Below are 16586 nucleotides of genomic sequence, written 5' to 3' on the forward strand. Positions count from 1 at the left end.
TCATTTTACAAAGTTTATATCTTTGAAAGAACAATCTGGCATTGATCTGATTAGGATTAATTATAGGATGAGTACATGTATATATTGAAAGTTTTCACCCAAAAAAAGCTGGTATAATTTCTCTTGCCCTTTCGTATAGTTATAATGTTGATGAATTCATTCCAAAAACCTGGATTTCTTGCTGTCCTTGAAATTCAGAGGATCATTTATGAATCCTCTCCTAGTAGTTACATCTGTTCTTCAGTCTTCATTATTTACAATAGACATCGTATTTTATATTTGATCCCACCTTGGTCCCTGCTAATCTTTCTTTAAATATTCTGTCCATTTCCTGACTATTTTCTTGACTGAAAAGTGTCTTCCAGTCACTTACACCACCTGAAAACAAGGAAATATAAAATTATATATATATACTTCCACAAGCAACCATGATTTTCCATTTGTGGTCCAGAAATCACATATTTGCAGTTGCAGGTAAGCATTAGTAAGTCCAAAGCATTACTGGAACTACTAAAGCATATTAACTACTTTTGTGAATAAGTAATTTTATTATTTTTACCCCGCCCTTCTGGCTGGGCCTCCCCAGCCACTCTGGGTGCCCTCCAGCACACATAAAAATATAATAAAATGTCAAACATTAAAATTGATGAGTAACACAATTCCTACCCTTCGTGGTGCTGCCATTTTGTTACTTTTTCAATTATTATTTTTTTAGACATTTCACTCTCTTTTTCTGCAATCTAAATAAAATACAGATCCCCTGAAGAATTTTGGGGTGCTTCCCCTGAAAACTTGTTTTTTATGCAATGCATAAAAGCTATTTATTCGTAGCCTTGGTGATTTTTCCAAAGCTGGCAGAAGAATGTGGACACAATCTTGGCCTCCAATAGGGAGAGGACATTTGAGAGAGTGTAGGTTGCTTTATAGCATTTACCTTTACGGAAAAGAACATCACCAAATTCTCCATGGGTTGATTTGGAATTGCCTTTCATAGCTTTGAAAGTGCTCCTTTCTGCAACACCAAGACAGTCTTCATCACTTAGGTTCAGTTCAAAGAATTCAGCTATTTTTTTTGCTCCTGCAGCTGTGTTCTGCAAAGGGAAAAGGGAAAAGCAATGTGTGTGATACTCTGATTGGATGTTTGATGAAGTAAGTTAATCAAACTTACTTATATAAATTCATACATCCAACAAATAAAACCAGCTTGCTTAGGGAAAGTCACAATGCAACACACTTTACTTCCATTTGCAGTAAATGACCCCTGGACGGTTAAGTCCAGTCAAAGGAGACTATGGTGTTGCGGCGCTCATCTCGCTTTCAGGCTGAGGGAGCCAGCGTTTGTCCACAAAGAGTTTTCTGGGTCATGTGGCCAGCTGGACTAAACCGCTTCTGGCACAACAGAACACTATAAAGAAAGCCAGAGCACATGGAAACACCATTTACCTTCCCGATGCAGCGGTACCTATTTATCTACTTGCACTGGTGTGCTTTCGAACTGCTAGGTTGGCAGGAGCTGGGACAGAGCAATGGGAGCTCACCATGTCGCGGGGATTTGAACCGCCGACCTTCCAATCAGCAAGCCCAAGAGGCTCAGTGGTTTAGACCACAGCGCCACTCGCATCCATTTGCCGTATATCTATGCTGATAACAGGGACATGCAAAGCCATCTTCTTATGAAGTCAGACCCTTCATCCATCTAGCTTCCACCATTTGCTAGGAATCACAGGAGGGGAGAGTGCTCTTGTCCTTGGGTCCTGCTTGCAGCTTTCCCACAATCATGGTTGGCTGCTGTGAGAACAGAATGCTGGACTAGGTGGGCCACTGGCCTAATCCCATAAGGCTCATCTTATGTTCTTAGCTCATTGCTATCTACACTGTCTAAGCTCACATAATGGTGTTTCTGGGGATAGAGCCTGGGGCCGTCTACAAGCAAAGCAGACATTTTATCACTAAACAATGGCCTTTCCCCATACATACAGTTCATGTATTTTCATGCTTTTGTATTACAGAAGTGCCTGCTGGGGTTCTGGTTCTTGATAGTCTGGTGTGGCGACTCAACTCCAAGTTATCCAGTTATATATCAAAACACTGCCTGTAACATCTTCTGCATGTATGAACCTCAGTTCAGTTGAACTAGGCTCAGCTCAAAGGGGCCTCTTCCAACCTGAAATGGGGTCGTGCAAGAGATATTTGAGGACTCTGCTTATTTCACTTATGGAAGCAAACACTTGTGCGCTGCTTGGAACATTGTTGTCCTCCTGCTTTGGCATTGCTCTGAATTTTGTGGTGCAGTTTTTGGCTTTAATAAAGTACATTAGGCTGTCGAAAATGGGCGGAAATGTTAGGAAAAATCCAAACGTATGGCAACCCATGTAGGAAGTGTAGTTTTGGTGAATTTCCTTAAAAATAGCTTGAAAACTCAACAGCTTTGGCCAAAAGAAAAGGGGGGAAAGCTCAACAGCTTTGCTAGGGTTGCCATATTTCACTTTTTGAAATATGGCAACCCTCTTTTAGCTGAACAATTGCCTGAACTACAAGGTATATCTGAGCATGATTAACCTTACCTCTTTCAGCTCTTCATATGTTATTGGCATGACATTTTCTTTATCAATGAATTTGTTCCACACGCAAAGATATTCAATATAGGAACCCCAGGGCACTGGCAAAAATCAGATCATACAGCAATGGTGAGAGCAAGATTTATACACAATAATCTTGTAGTAAGTCCCATTGAACCCAATGGGGCATACTAGGCATGCATAGGGTTGAACTTACACTTTTACTGTTAAGAATAAGTATAGAATTCATACAACAATCTTTATAACAATCTTCATTTTCCTCAAACACCATGGCTAAGCACAGGAATAAATGTTAGACTTACTCTATGTCCCTCAAATTGGGAATGTGCCATGCAGGATTGTTCCACACACCATCACGAGGGAGAGAAGAGGATACACTGGGATGTAGCCTTCACAATGGCTGACAGTCATGGACAGTAGTGGTGGGGTTGCTGGAGCTTACCTGACCTCCCACCAGCTGAGTTGCTGCTGCTTACTGGGAGGGAGTGAGATGAGATGGTGCAAAAGCAAAAGATTGCCTTCATCAGTATGTTTGCACCAGACTGAGCCTTGACCTTCTCCTCTCCCACCTGTAAGCAGCAGTGGTGACTCAGCCACCAGAAGGTCAAGAGAATACCTGAGGACTACCATTGCCCAGTATGTCCCTATCCATATGTCCTGATTAACTGGGCAAAATGGAAGTTTGGCACCAGGAAGCAGGTGCACGAAGCTGGGCACAACATGGGGGGGGCAGTCACATATGCATGACATCACAAGCGATCGTGGGAGGGGGAGCAGGAATGGCAAAAACATCCTCCAAGTCTCCTGCCCCATGGGAGGCAGGGGATGGTGGCCCCCTCGATATTGGGAGGGGTGAGCCCCAGGTCTCCAAATATTGAGGGGGCTGAAGCCCTTTGTGCCCCATATACCCCATATACACACGCTCCTGCTAGAAAGCAATATTAATCCTTCAGCCGCAAGGAGCATGCCTGCCCAATGTTCTGTGAACTGATCATGAAAATACAAATATGTATTTTTGATTTGGAATGAAAGGTGCCTCCCTTTTGCGCCAACTCTCACCCCCAAACCCTGGGCCTTAATAGTATCAAAAACCAGAGAAGCACTGGAATCACCATATGGTAATGTTGGTGCTCCATGGTTCTCATTTAACTGAATCTCAAAAAACAAATTTATGATGGTATAGTAAATCAGGATTTTGAGCATGGGAATTAGGACTGTCCAGCTGATGGACTTCTCAAGGAGGCATCCAATCTGAACTGCCTGTACAAGTCAATGCAATGACAATAAAGATTCTTATGCAAATCAGATCTCTAGATATCTAAGCAGCAAGTCTGACACTTCCTAAGAAGTGTACATGTAACACCATAGTTTAGTGTTACATACAGGAGCTTTTGACTCATGTGTTTCCCCTTCCTACCACTCTTCAGTTCTCGAGGAGATTGGAAACATCTGCTTCCATTTTCAACTAAATGTCATTTGTTGTTATGTTCAATTTGGGAATTGTGATTGGTGTTAACTATTTTTTATCGGATGAAGCTAGGATCATTATCCACTGTCAGATGATGCTTGAATGAAATGAAATGTTTTTTTAAAAAATGGCTTTACAATATAATCCCTTCAAATTCAACATTGGATGACTTTAGAGAAGACATAAAATCAATAGGTTGTATCCAACAAAGTCATCCAATTTGTGCAAGGACTTTGTCTCCCTTTCCTCTTCCTACATACCCCACACTCCCCAAATCTGCTTGGGAGGGTTGGGGATCCCCCAGAACAGATTTGGAGGATGGCGCACGGACAACTTTGTTAGATGCAAATCATTGTGCTGTTCATATTATATGCATTATTATAGTTGACATAGATAGGAAAAGGGAATGTCTACTTTGTCCTTCCATTAAAGCTCGGAAGTAATCTTCAAATTTATCATAAGGGGGATATGGAGCGAAGGTGTTCGAGAAATGGAAAAAAGATGCAGCGACATCCTTTGGATTCCGAATGAGCAGCAATATCTAGAAAACGAAAACATGAGAATGAGATGATGGAATTGCACTATCTACAATGCACCATATTTCTCATAAATCAATGTCAGGGACTGGACTGAGGAGGAAGAGTGGTGGAGACCGCTCCCCAACCTGACCCTCCCAGGGAGGAGGAAGAGGAAGACGGTATAGCTTTACAACAGTGATTTGCGGGAGGTCATTGCTCAGAGGCAGAAGAGAGGAAAAGTTGGGAAATAATTGGCCATGAGGAGCAGGCAGAACCAGAGCAGCAGCTGGCAGACACATTGTCACTAGAAAGCATTACAGGCCCACCATCTCCTAGAACCTGGCGAGCTTTAAAAGTAGGAGAGCAAAGAGCTCAAAGACAGAGGGCACTTAGCAGCATCCACAGAGGAGGTGATGATGGTGACGAATGAGGAAGTGGGAGAGACGGGGAGGGTGGAGATTCATTCGGGACAAGGCCATTATCCAAGAGGCTGAGTTCTATAGCTTCTCTCTGTAATGTTTGAAATAAAAAAGGGCGGTAAGAAACTTTTCCTTGCCTTTATACTTCCCTGGGCAACCAGCCGGGAGCCGCTGACAGTACCCTGACAATCAATTAACACACCACATGTTATCACTGCAATCTAATGCACTGGGAGTGAGACCCATTGCAGTCATTGTGATGTCTGAATACAAATTGATAGAACTGGGCTGCATAGCACATAATTGACAAGAACGTAGGAAGGACACTGTAGGATCCCACAATGGCCCAGCTAGTCCGATATCCTCTTCTTACAGTGGCCAACCAGATGCCTATGGGAGGGCCACAAACTGGACATGAGTGCAACATTCTTGTGGTCCTCAGCAACTAGTGCTCAGAGGCATAACACTCTCACAGCCATAATGACTAGTAGCCATGACTCGTCTCATCTTCCATGAATTTGTCTAACCTCTTTAGACCAGAAGCTTTCACACACACACACACCCCCAAGGACTGGCTGTCATCCACATTCATTTTATCTGGTAAAAGCTACCTTCTTTCCTGCTGCTTTTAGCTACTGGTTTACAAGTACAAACATGTCCTGTTGCTACTATAGGATTTCCTATGCGGTGCAAATTGGATCAAGTCACGCTACCCAAAAGGCGGCCAGAAAACACACCTTCAGATCTCACACTGTGGGACAATTGTTGCATTATACTTAAGCGGAACAAGGGACAGAGTAGAATGTCGGCACCAGGATTAAAGCAATAAACCAGCCCATTGCAGTTCTGGCAGGACTTATTTCACCAGCTTTGATGGGCCATTGTTGATGGCAACAGGCCTGGATCTATTTCCTGCACCAGCCTGGGAGCTGGCATAGCAAAATTAGAATTTGAACTTTCTCCCACACCACTCTTCTGCTCCGGCTGGTCCAAGTAACAGGATTGTAGATGCAGTTGTGGCTATGATGCTCTGTTATATCTGATTTTGTTTAATTTTTTTAAAGTGCTTGTTTGTATATTGGATTCTTACAACATATAATGACATCATACACACATATAGTAAAATATCCCTCCCTAACCCAGAAGATGGAGTCTAGGCATACATGCAAAAAAGAGAGTTAAGTTCCTATCCTAGACAACCATTTGTATAGAAAACAATAAACAAGTCAGGTTAACCAAAAGATTATATAATGTGAGGAGAGTCCTCTGTTTTCATCTGAGCTATATGCATAATAAAGCTATACCAATCAGTTACAAAAGAGTCTTTATGCTTTGTCCTTGTGCCAATGTTATTTTATTAGTGAAATTTTCCACAAGTGCTATTCTACATGCTTTACTGTACCAATTTGTCAGAAAAGCACCCTCTAAGTTCTTCCAGTCTTTCAAGCCTGGCTGCTGGTAAAAAAGAAAGCTTATTAGAGGTTTGAGCTTTAAGTTAACATCTACCTTGAAAAGCACTTGACTTGTTTGCTTATAGTTATGTGTTGGTTCAAGGCTGATCTACATACGAGTACCACTTAAAATATTTTTGTGATAACAGTACTTAAAAGGTAAGGGTAAAGGGACCCCTGACCATTAGGTCCAGTCGTGACCGACTCTGGGGTTGCGGCGCTCATCTCGCTTTATTGGCCAAGGGAGCCGGCATACAGCTTCAGGGCCATGTGGCCAGCATGACTATGCCACTTCTGGTGAACCAGAGCAGCGTACCGAAATGCTGTTTACCTTCCCACCGGAGTGGTACCTATTTATCTACTTGCACTTTGACGTGCTTTTGAACTGCTAGGTTGGCAGGAGGAGGGACCGAGCAACGGGAGCTCACTCTGATGCGAGGATTCGAACCATCAACCTTCTGATCGGCAAGTCCTAGGCTCTGTGGTTTAACCCACAGCGCCACCCGTGCCCTGAAGATAACAGTACTTACTTTGGCTTTATTCTTGAAGACGGATTTTGGAAGCTTATCAGGGCGGAGATGAGTAAACATCACTCTCCTGGAGGGATAGCCGTTCATCCTCTTCCAGAGGCCAAATTAATAGGCATGAAATGGAAAACAGATGATTCATATTTTTTTAAAGCCACCTTAAAAAAATATAATCAGTTCTATTATTTGCCAACAGCAAAACTGATTGGGCAATCCAAGCTTTGTGCATGACTCTTGAAAACACTTCCAAGTATTTCAACATAGAAATTAAAGCTGAGCTGAAAATTTGCAGAGAACCCCTTCCTTTGGGCAGCTTCTTTTAAAACTTGTTGTTGTTGTTGTTCCTGCTGCCACATCTAAAGTAGTAGCAGCAATGGAACTCTCCTCAGCGACCACTAAGCCACTAGATGGTGGCTGCCATTTTGACTCCCAGAATATCCAAAACTGCGTGCTATTCTGGGGCATTTTTGGAGGGGGAGCCTCCCATTGGGGGCTACAATGCCATGCCCCTTCAAAAGGCATCTGGGTTTTTTAAAAAAACAAGTTTCTCGGGAGGGGTAAGTTTTCCCCACCCCCAAATTTGTCCTTAGCTGCACTGGCGTCAGTGCAATGAGTCAATGGCCTTTTCATGGAAGTGATCAGGGAAAACTTTGCCCAGGACTCTCCTTAGGAAGGTCCACTGTAAACTTGAAGAACTATTCTACCAGGGTAGTGGCACTAATGGTGGCATTGGTGACAAATGTGACAATGGGAGGGGGGGTTATGGCTGGGCAATCCAATGATGTCTGAGCAATCCTGGTTTCATTACAAACAAAGAGTACTAACCTGATACTTTTCAAGATCTCCAATTTCAAGATATGGAAATTCCGCAAGTAGCAATTTTTCATTCAGTTTCTCCGGTTCGTGTTTCTTTGCAGATGTGACTACTAAATCTGTAACTATTTGGCCAACCCAGTTGGTACCTAGGAAAACACAGAGCTGGGAATGAGATGCTTTTTTTCAGACTGCCAACAAATGCATAATAATCGGAGAACTGATTAATTCATGCGCAAGAAGAAACTCTGATAGAAGACATTCTTTCCCAAATTTTTTTATCATAATTGTTTTCTCTCCTCAAAAAGCAAAATTACTTTGCCAGAAAACAAAGGAAAAAGGAGATCTTTAAAGACTGCAATAGAATATTCACTAACATACAGTCATACTTAAGCTGTGTGTGTGTGTATAAACAGAAAGATTTATTCACATATATTTGTGAGTGTCACCTAGCTGTTTATTTACCTTCCTGTTTATTTCATTAGTCTACCAAAACAGAGCAACCTTGATGGTAAAGTTTTAAAATATTGTTTTAAAATATTGTTTAAAATAGGCCTTAAATCAAATTTAACAACAAATCAAGACAGAAGACAACAGCAGAAAACTAACTAATCTGAGTGACGCTAGCATTAAGTCTTATCCCATCAACTGCCTGGGAGAAGAGGAAATGTCGCACCAAGATCTCAGTTTCCCCATCAGATTGCCAGAGCTCACTAGACGAGAGGCATATACTGTGTCAAACAGTAGAAATACATTTATCTTATTATATTTTTGTTTTACATTTAGACCTCCCTACATCTAATCAGGATCCCTTGGTGGTTATATCAGCTAAAGACGAGTATCCTATCAAAACAACCTGTCTCTTTTGAACTCTCTCCCCACATTAACATGTCTACATTTGTAGCATATCCCTTGGTCATCAAAGTTCTGCAGCCAAAAATCTTCAGAAGATTAGAATTGAGGTTTGTTGTTGTTCTTGAGAACGATAATTTTTTTTCTGTCTTTAGGTCTTTGCAAATTATGGTATTATACTGCCATTTATTCAAGAACATTTTCCTCTTTTTTTGCTTTTTTTGCCTTTTTTTTTTTTTTTTTTTTTTTTTGCATACTATCATTCCAGTCTCCACTATCACTTTGACTTTAGCCAATGTTAAGATGGCCACACACTCACCAGATTTGCAGTATCCTGCTAGAATCACATCATCACTTCTTGCCTCAAAAGATTCAAGAGCTTTGAACTGCTCTGGACTGCAAAGAGCTGTGGGGTACACAACTCCGTCATAAGTAAATAGCATTTCCTCTCGAGTCATCTTTTCACCATCCTCCATTGCTTTTTCCAGAATGTCAATGAACTTCTGTCTAACGTAAGGCATTTTTCAAAGGTCTCTTCTTCTTTCTGTTCTGGAAGTGGAGTGACTGTAAAGGAAGGCAGAGACTTTAGCTTACACACTTGAGTGTAAAGGGACCCCTGACCATTAGGTCCAGTCGTAACCGACTCTGGGGTTGCGGCGCTCATCTCGCTTTATTGGCTGAGGGAGCTGGCATACAGCTTCTAGGTCATGTGGCCAGCATGACTAAGCCGCTTCTGGCGAACGAGAGCAGCGCACAGAAACGCCGTTTACCTTCCCGCCGGAGCGGTACCTATTTATCTACTTGCACTTTGACTTGCTTTCGTACCACTAGGTTGGCAGGAGCAACGGGAGCTCACCCTGTCGCAGGGATTCAAATCGCCGACCTTCTGATCGGCAAGTCCTAGGCTCTGTGGTTTAACCCACAGCACCACCCACGTCCCTTGAGTTACTATAGGTGTTGCTTTTTTTAGGACAGCTTGCAAAAAGTAATCAAAGTCATCATTTTTTAAAAAAAAAAAAAAGCATATAAAGCAAACAAAAATACAAGCAGACATGTTAAATTTTAAGTTTTGTCTTTTGTGTTGAAAAAGAAGACCCTCAACCCTCAGCATTTTAAACAGAATATAGATTGAAATAATGTAATTGTTTTAGTCATTTAAAAGTTAGCAAAAGCATGGCCAAAGGTACTTCTTTTGGGGGGGAGTCTCTTACCTGACCCCAGATTTTTCCCTTCTGTAATCTGAGGATCTCCGGTTAGGTTGAGCTGTGGACCAAACTGAGCAAATATTTCCTTTCCAATCCCATGAAGCCTTTATACTCGTCTCAAGTCTCTCCCTCGTCCTGCCCTACTTTTCATCCCACCCTCCTTTTTTCATGTATTTCTGGGTTGTTATGTAATCGCTGCAGATTTTGCAATATGATCATGTCCAAAGTACAGGTCCATCTAGGTTGTGGGAGAATGTCCAGTTTCCATCAAATATTACCCAAGGGGTCAACTGGCTGCAGTTATCAGGCTTACTTGTTGCCTTGCTTCTCCAAGATGTTGCAGCCTACAGGGAGCCCGAGAAAAAATGAGAAAGCAGCATGATCAGCCTCGAAAATGTGCCCAAACCAGTTATTCCCATTTGGCTCTGCTCTCCTTCCCCTTTTATTTTTGCATTCCACAATGCTTGCCTCCTCCTTTTCTCTTTCTCTTTTAGGATTTTTTGACCCTTACTTTTTCCATTTTCTTTAACTTTTTTCACTGAGTGTGTTTCTCAGATAGCTACTGCTAGAAATCCCTTCCTTTCTTTTTCCACCACGTGACCACAAGCGCCTCTTCTATATTTGTGGAATTTTTTTGAGCTATGGTTACTAAATAAAATCAGAAAGCCACTCTGCACATGCTTTGGTACCTCGGATTTGCAAAATCACCCACCGACTTTCCTTGGACCCTATTCTTCATTTGCCATGGTTTGCACCCCTTTTAGCACCAGGAGAAACCATCTGATATTCAAGAAGTAGAGGACATTCAGTAATGAGGATCATCTCATAGATTGCTCATAGAATGGTGCATAGATATTGCTTGTGCTTACAATTTCCTGCCACCAAATAATATTTGTTGTTGTTTAGTCGTGTCCGACTCTTCGTGACCCCATGGACCAGAGCACGCCAGGCACTCCTGTCTTCCACTGCCTCCTGCAGTTTGGTCAAACTCATGTTGGTAGCTTTGAGAACACTGTCCAAGCATCTCGTCCTCTGTCATCCCCTTCTCCTTGTGCCCTCAATCTTTCCCAACATCAGGGTCTTTTCCAGGGAATCTTCTCTTCTCATGAGGTGGCCAAAGTATTGGAGCCTCAGCTTCAGAATCTGAGTGAGCACTCAGGGCTGATTTCCTTCAGAATGGATAGGTTTGATCTTCTTGCAGTCCATGGGACTCTCAAGAGTCTCCTCCAGCACCATAATTCAAAAGCATCAATTCTTCGGCGATCAGCTTTCTTTATGGTCCAGCTCTCACTTCCATACATCACTACTGGGAAAACCATAGCTTTAACTATACGGACCTTTGTTGGCAAGGTGATGTATCTGCTTTTTAAGATGCTGTCTAGGTTTGTCATTGCTTTTCTCCCAAGAAGCAGGCATCTTTTAATTTCATGACTGCTGTCACCATCTGCAGTGATCATGGAGTCCAAGAAAGTGAAATCTCTCACAGCCTCCATTTCTTCCCCTTCTATTTGCCAGGAGGTGATGGGACCAGGGGCCATGATCTTAGATTTTTTGATGTTGAGCTTCAGACCATATTTTGCGCTCTCCTCTTTCACCCTCATTAAAAGGTTCTTTAATTCCTACTCACTTTCTGTCATCAAGGTTGTGTCATCTGCATATCTGAGGTTGTTGATATTTCTTCCGGCAATCTTAACTCCGGTTTGGTTTTCATCCAGTCCAGCCTTTCGCATGATGAATTCTGCATATAAGTTAAATAAGCAGGGAGACAATATACAGCCTTGTCGTACTCCTTTCCCAATTTTGAACCAATCAGTTGTTCCATATCCAGTTCTAACTGTAGCTTCTTGTCCCACATAGAGATTTCTCAGGAGACAGATGAGGTGATCAGGCACTCCCATTTCTTTAAGAACTTGCCATAGTTTGCTGTGGTCGACACAGTCAAAGGCTTTTGCATAGTCAATGAAGCAGAAGTAGATGTTTTTCTGGAACTCTCTAGCTTTCTCCATAATCCAGCGTAAGTTCGCAATTTGGTCTCTGGTCCTCTGCCCCTTCGAAATCCAGCTTGCACTTCTGGGAACCAAATAATATATCCATCCACAAAGCCAGGCCAACACAGATCAACCTTTCACACAACCCAGATTCCAACAGTGGCATATGGAGAAAGCAAGCACTAAAAGTGTATAAATCAAGTAGCTGTTCTCAACAGCAGCCTACATATCAAGTCACACGAGTAGCATACATATATGCAGGGAACTACAGTCGTACCTTGGTTTTCAAATAGCTTAGTTTCCGAATGTATTGGCTCCCGAATGATCAAAACCTGGAAGTGAGAGTTCTGGTTTTCGAACTATTTTTGGAAGCCAAACGTCCGACGGGGCTTCTGCAGCTTCCGATTGGCTGCAGGAGCTTCCTTCAGCCAATCAGAAACCGTGCTTTGGTTTTGGAAGTCGAACGGACTTCTGGAACACATTCTGTTCGAAAACCAAGGTACAACTGCATTAGGAAAGGAAGTTTTTATAATCGGTTTAGGCTGCAGACCTATAAGCACTTACCTGATGGAAATAAGCCCCAATGAAAACAAGTGGGTTTTTAGTGGGCATATATAGAAGGGGTAGTCAAGATGGTGCCCTCCAGTTGTTGTTGGGTAATTGTCCTTGCTGGCTGGGCTGATGCAAATTGGAGCCTAACAAGATCTGGGTGGCTCCATGTTGGCAACTGTGAAAAGGGCACATTCTGTGCTAGAGATCATTAGGAAAGGAATTGAAAATAAAACTGCCAACATCATAATGCCATTATAGAAATCTATGGTGCAACCGCATTTGTATTACTGTTTGTACAGTTCTGGTTGCCTCAATTAAAAAAGGATTATTGTAGAGTTGTGATAGGTGCAGAAAACAACCACAAGCAATTCCCTATGAAAAAGGTTGCAGTGCTTGGAACTTTTTAGTTTAGAGAAAATATGAGTAAGAAATACAAGATGGAAGTTTATAAACCTATGCATGGAGAGCACCACAGTAATACTCATGTTGAGATACATCTAAGACCCTTCTAATTCTGTTTCCCATTTTACAAATGGGAAGCACAGAGGTGGAAAGTCTCTAGTCTAGCAGCTACTGCACACTGAGGCCGACATCTTCACTGGGTCGACATCTTCATCCAGCTATCTACTATGACCCCAAGGTCTTCCTTCTGGTCCATCACCCCTAGTTCATACCCCATGAGTGCAAGGGTGAAATTAAGGTCTTTTGTTCCAACATGCATCACTTTACACTTGTTTACGTTGAACTGCATTTGGCGTTCTACTGCCCATTCACTCAGTTTGGTGGGGTCCTTTCAGAGCTCTTGATAATCTCTTTTTGTTTTAACAACCTTGAACAATTCAGTGTCATCAGCAAACTTGACGTTTTCCCACTCTTTGGGGGAGGGGAACAGAAAGCATTCAGAAAGGTCACTCTGACCTCTGCATGCAGGAATCTATTTCTGTCTCAGCAATATTTTGCTGTAGTGGTGGCACTTTCCAACAATGGCAGAGGCAGTATGTGCAAGGCAAGGAGAATTTGAGGAGCCTGCACCAAAGGAGATGTAGGGGTGCCGCACATCTCCCACAAGGCATAGGGAGCTCGCCTCTGCATCATATCAATGCACAATGCCGAAAGAGGCTGAGGTTTGAGTGTGCACTGCAAATCCCATCCCAGTCTCAAGCTTCTTATCTTCCATTGTCTAGTTCATGACAGACAAAGCAAACCTGCTTGGCCTTGGATTGAGGGTGCAGAGATTTATAGAGGCAGTGTAGTATAGTGGTTAGAGTGTCAGACTAGGACCTGAGGGACCAGATTTCAAATCCCTGCTTGGCCATGCAGCTCACTGGTCAACCTTGGGCTGGTCACTGTTTTTCTCCCTAACCTTCCCTCTCAGGGTTGTTGGGGGGGGGGTTTAAATGAAGTAGAGCATAGCCATGGATGCCACGTTGGACTCACTGGAGGAAAAAATGAGTTTTAATTACAATAAATAAATATTCACATCAGCAACAGGTTCAAATGACAAAGTCAGCAGAAGCTTTTGTGCTCTGAGTGGTTACTGGAAAACTCAACACAAGCACATAATTTCTTAAGTAAACCACTTTGTTTTTAAAAATGTAGATTTTTCCAAGCCTCTGAGGTTTCACAACATTCAAGCCAGTATATAAATCTTGCGAAACAACTAACTAAATAAACATTAAGTGCAGAGAAGGAAGGGATTAAGTGGCTGGTTTAGAACAAAACCAGTTTCGGGGATTTTAAAGGGGAAGTTTCACCCCTTGAACAAAACCTGGGCGTTCCCTGTCCAACTGCATGTCTCTATGCCTGATATGCCTTTTCACCACCTGTAAATGGGGAAAAAACTGTTATTCTGGAGGTAATGAGGGTAGGGCAAATACTATAAATTATGTTAATCCCATTGTTTGCTCTTGCATTTATTGGGGTTTTATCTTCTTTCAGAAATAGTCATCTGTGGTGGTTTTGAGTCAGACAGCATGAGAGATGGGAACTTTTTTCTCTTTGCCCCCACTCAAAACCCATGGTCCTGATCTGACCCCCCTGCACCTGCAATGTCTATGGATGGTTGAAAGTTGCCACTGAAGTGAATGGGAATGCTTTTTCTCATGCAAATTGCAGGTGCAAAGGAGCTGATCTGGATCAGGACCACAGCAAGGGCAAAGGGGGGAAACTCTGGCTAACTCTGAAACTGCTCCCCCGAGAAATAGCCCCATTGATTCTGAGCAACCAGTTTCAGTCTGGCTGGCAGAGAGCAGTCTTAATCACTCTTCAGAAACTGGGCCTTGCTCCCCAAACCCTCATAACTATGGGCCTGGACAAAGCTAGATCCATGGTTAGGCAAAGTATCATGGACATAGAGAGACAACAGGACTGTACAAGGGTCGCCGATTATGAAATCATAGAAAACGGGAGATACGTGGCTGCTCCAGCAACATATCTCTATTTCCTCACATCCAGAAATTCCTCACATCCAGAAGCACAGGAAGGGCTTTCACTCTTGCTAGAAGCTCGGCCTTGCACTCACCGGTTCTGGAAGGCTCCTATGGAAGAGTCCCGTACGCACAGAGACTTTGCACCTGCCCATTAGGGGAAATAGGAAGCCCCGAACATATATTTTTTAGATGTCCTTTTTATGTTGAGATTCGTAGAGACACCATTGATCCTTTGCTGAAGAGGCTCGCCGATTTTTCAGACAAGTCTAAACTTAATTCTCTCCTCTTAAGCAAAGATCACAAGACGACCTGGCTGGCAGCCAGATTCTGTGCCCAGATTTGTAGGCACAGATCTGCTGAATGCTGAAGTCGCCCTTTGGGGTGCCTCAGGGTCAATTTTTATGGTAGCCCAAATCTCAGTTGTACGGGTGTATGTATTTATCTCAATTTTAACTCATGAGCTATTGCTGCAATCTGCTCTGAGTGTATATTTTATCTTTATGAACGCTATTGTGTTATGTGAGCTGGTCTTTGACCGTAATTAGTTATCTAAATTATCCCTACCACCATCCCCAAGCCAGGGCCCCAATCCAAATGAGGACCCCTATGCTGGTGTCAGGCATTGGACTGCAGAGGAATAGTGGAAGCCGACAGCTGGCTATTTGGGAGAGAGAAATCATGCACTGCAAGTGACGCCATTAAGAACACGTGCAGCTTGGCCTTTAGTCTCCAATGGCAGAGCTCAGTCCTCCAAAGGTGCTCTGGAATTCCCTCCACTCAGACAAGGGAGCCTCTAGAAATAAAGACACTGGACCCATAAATCACATTTCTATTAAACATACCAGCATTTTTTGTTATATCCAGTGCTATTTTACTAGGGGAAAAGGGGCCGGATGTCACCATGAGCGCCTCCCTTGTTCTCTTATCAAGGCAATGACTCCCACATGAGAGGTGCCGGAACTGATTTCCAGTGAGTTTCAGCTGAAAAAAAGCCCTGGTTAAATTGTAATTTGGGGAGTTGGATCCAAATGAGTGACTACGTGCACCTTGGTTTCCTTGACTTCATTTTGTCATTTATTATTTTACTTATTGTATTTATACATTGTTCTTCCCTCTAAAGGAGCCTAAGGCACGATGTAATAAAAATAGCACGATTTACAACATACCACAAGCACAGCAGGATTCAGAACAGGTTTATCTCCTTAAAGTTCAGGTGAACAAATGTCAAGGAATGGTTAGATGAGGAAGAGTGGTGGGAGCCGCCCACCCAAGAGCCCCCCAGGGAGGACACAAAAGACAACGACTTAGATCCCGGATCCTGGTGGTGGAACACTAAAGATCAGTCTGCAGACGGGACTAGCTGGGAGGTGCTAGAAGCAGGGAGTTTGAGCGATCAAGGGGGGTCAGAAGGAGAGCCTTCCAGGACAGGCTTAGAGGCTGAGAGTCACAGTGTGAGTGCAGACTCAGACAGAGAAGAATCAGAGGCTACACAGCATCAGGACAGTCCCAGTCCGCTGGTTCTCCTGTAAGTTGCTGAGCAACAGACCAGGCAGACTCCTCCCTCACCCCCTTGACGCAGCCTTCGTCTGCTTGTGAGGGATCCAGGTTGTAAGGCTAGAGGGGGAAGGGTGGAGCTAGTGGTCAGTTTCAGCAACATCTCAGCTGGATTAAGATGAACCAGAGGACTCTACTGTGTTGTTATTTTCTATGGATAAAAAGTTAATTGCATTCCGCGTCTCCCATGTATGTGCCTGCCCTGTGGTTGACCTGGCTTGCGTGACAGCT

General features: G+C 43.0%; 1 protein-coding gene across 1 annotated transcript; it reads right to left on the bottom strand.

Moving 5' to 3' along the window:
• On the bottom strand, positions 1-9999 carry LOC114594347 (sulfotransferase 6B1-like). Its single transcript, XM_028723928.2, has 8 exons — positions 9839-9999; positions 8947-9191; positions 7788-7924; positions 6966-7055; positions 4462-4588; positions 2565-2659; positions 935-1091; positions 1-378 (listed from the first exon to the last, which is right to left on the bottom strand). Exons 2-8 carry the CDS (start codon positions 9146-9148, stop codon positions 251-253), a joined length of 936 nt encoding a protein of 311 aa, XP_028579761.2. The 5' UTR covers positions 9149-9191; positions 9839-9999; the 3' UTR covers positions 1-250.
• Positions 10000-16586: the final 6587 nt, after the last annotated feature.

This window comes from Podarcis muralis, chromosome 3 (assembly GCF_964188315.1).
Source record: "Podarcis muralis chromosome 3, rPodMur119.hap1.1, whole genome shotgun sequence".
In the NCBI taxonomy this organism is placed as follows: Eukaryota; Metazoa; Chordata; class Lepidosauria; order Squamata; family Lacertidae; genus Podarcis; species Podarcis muralis.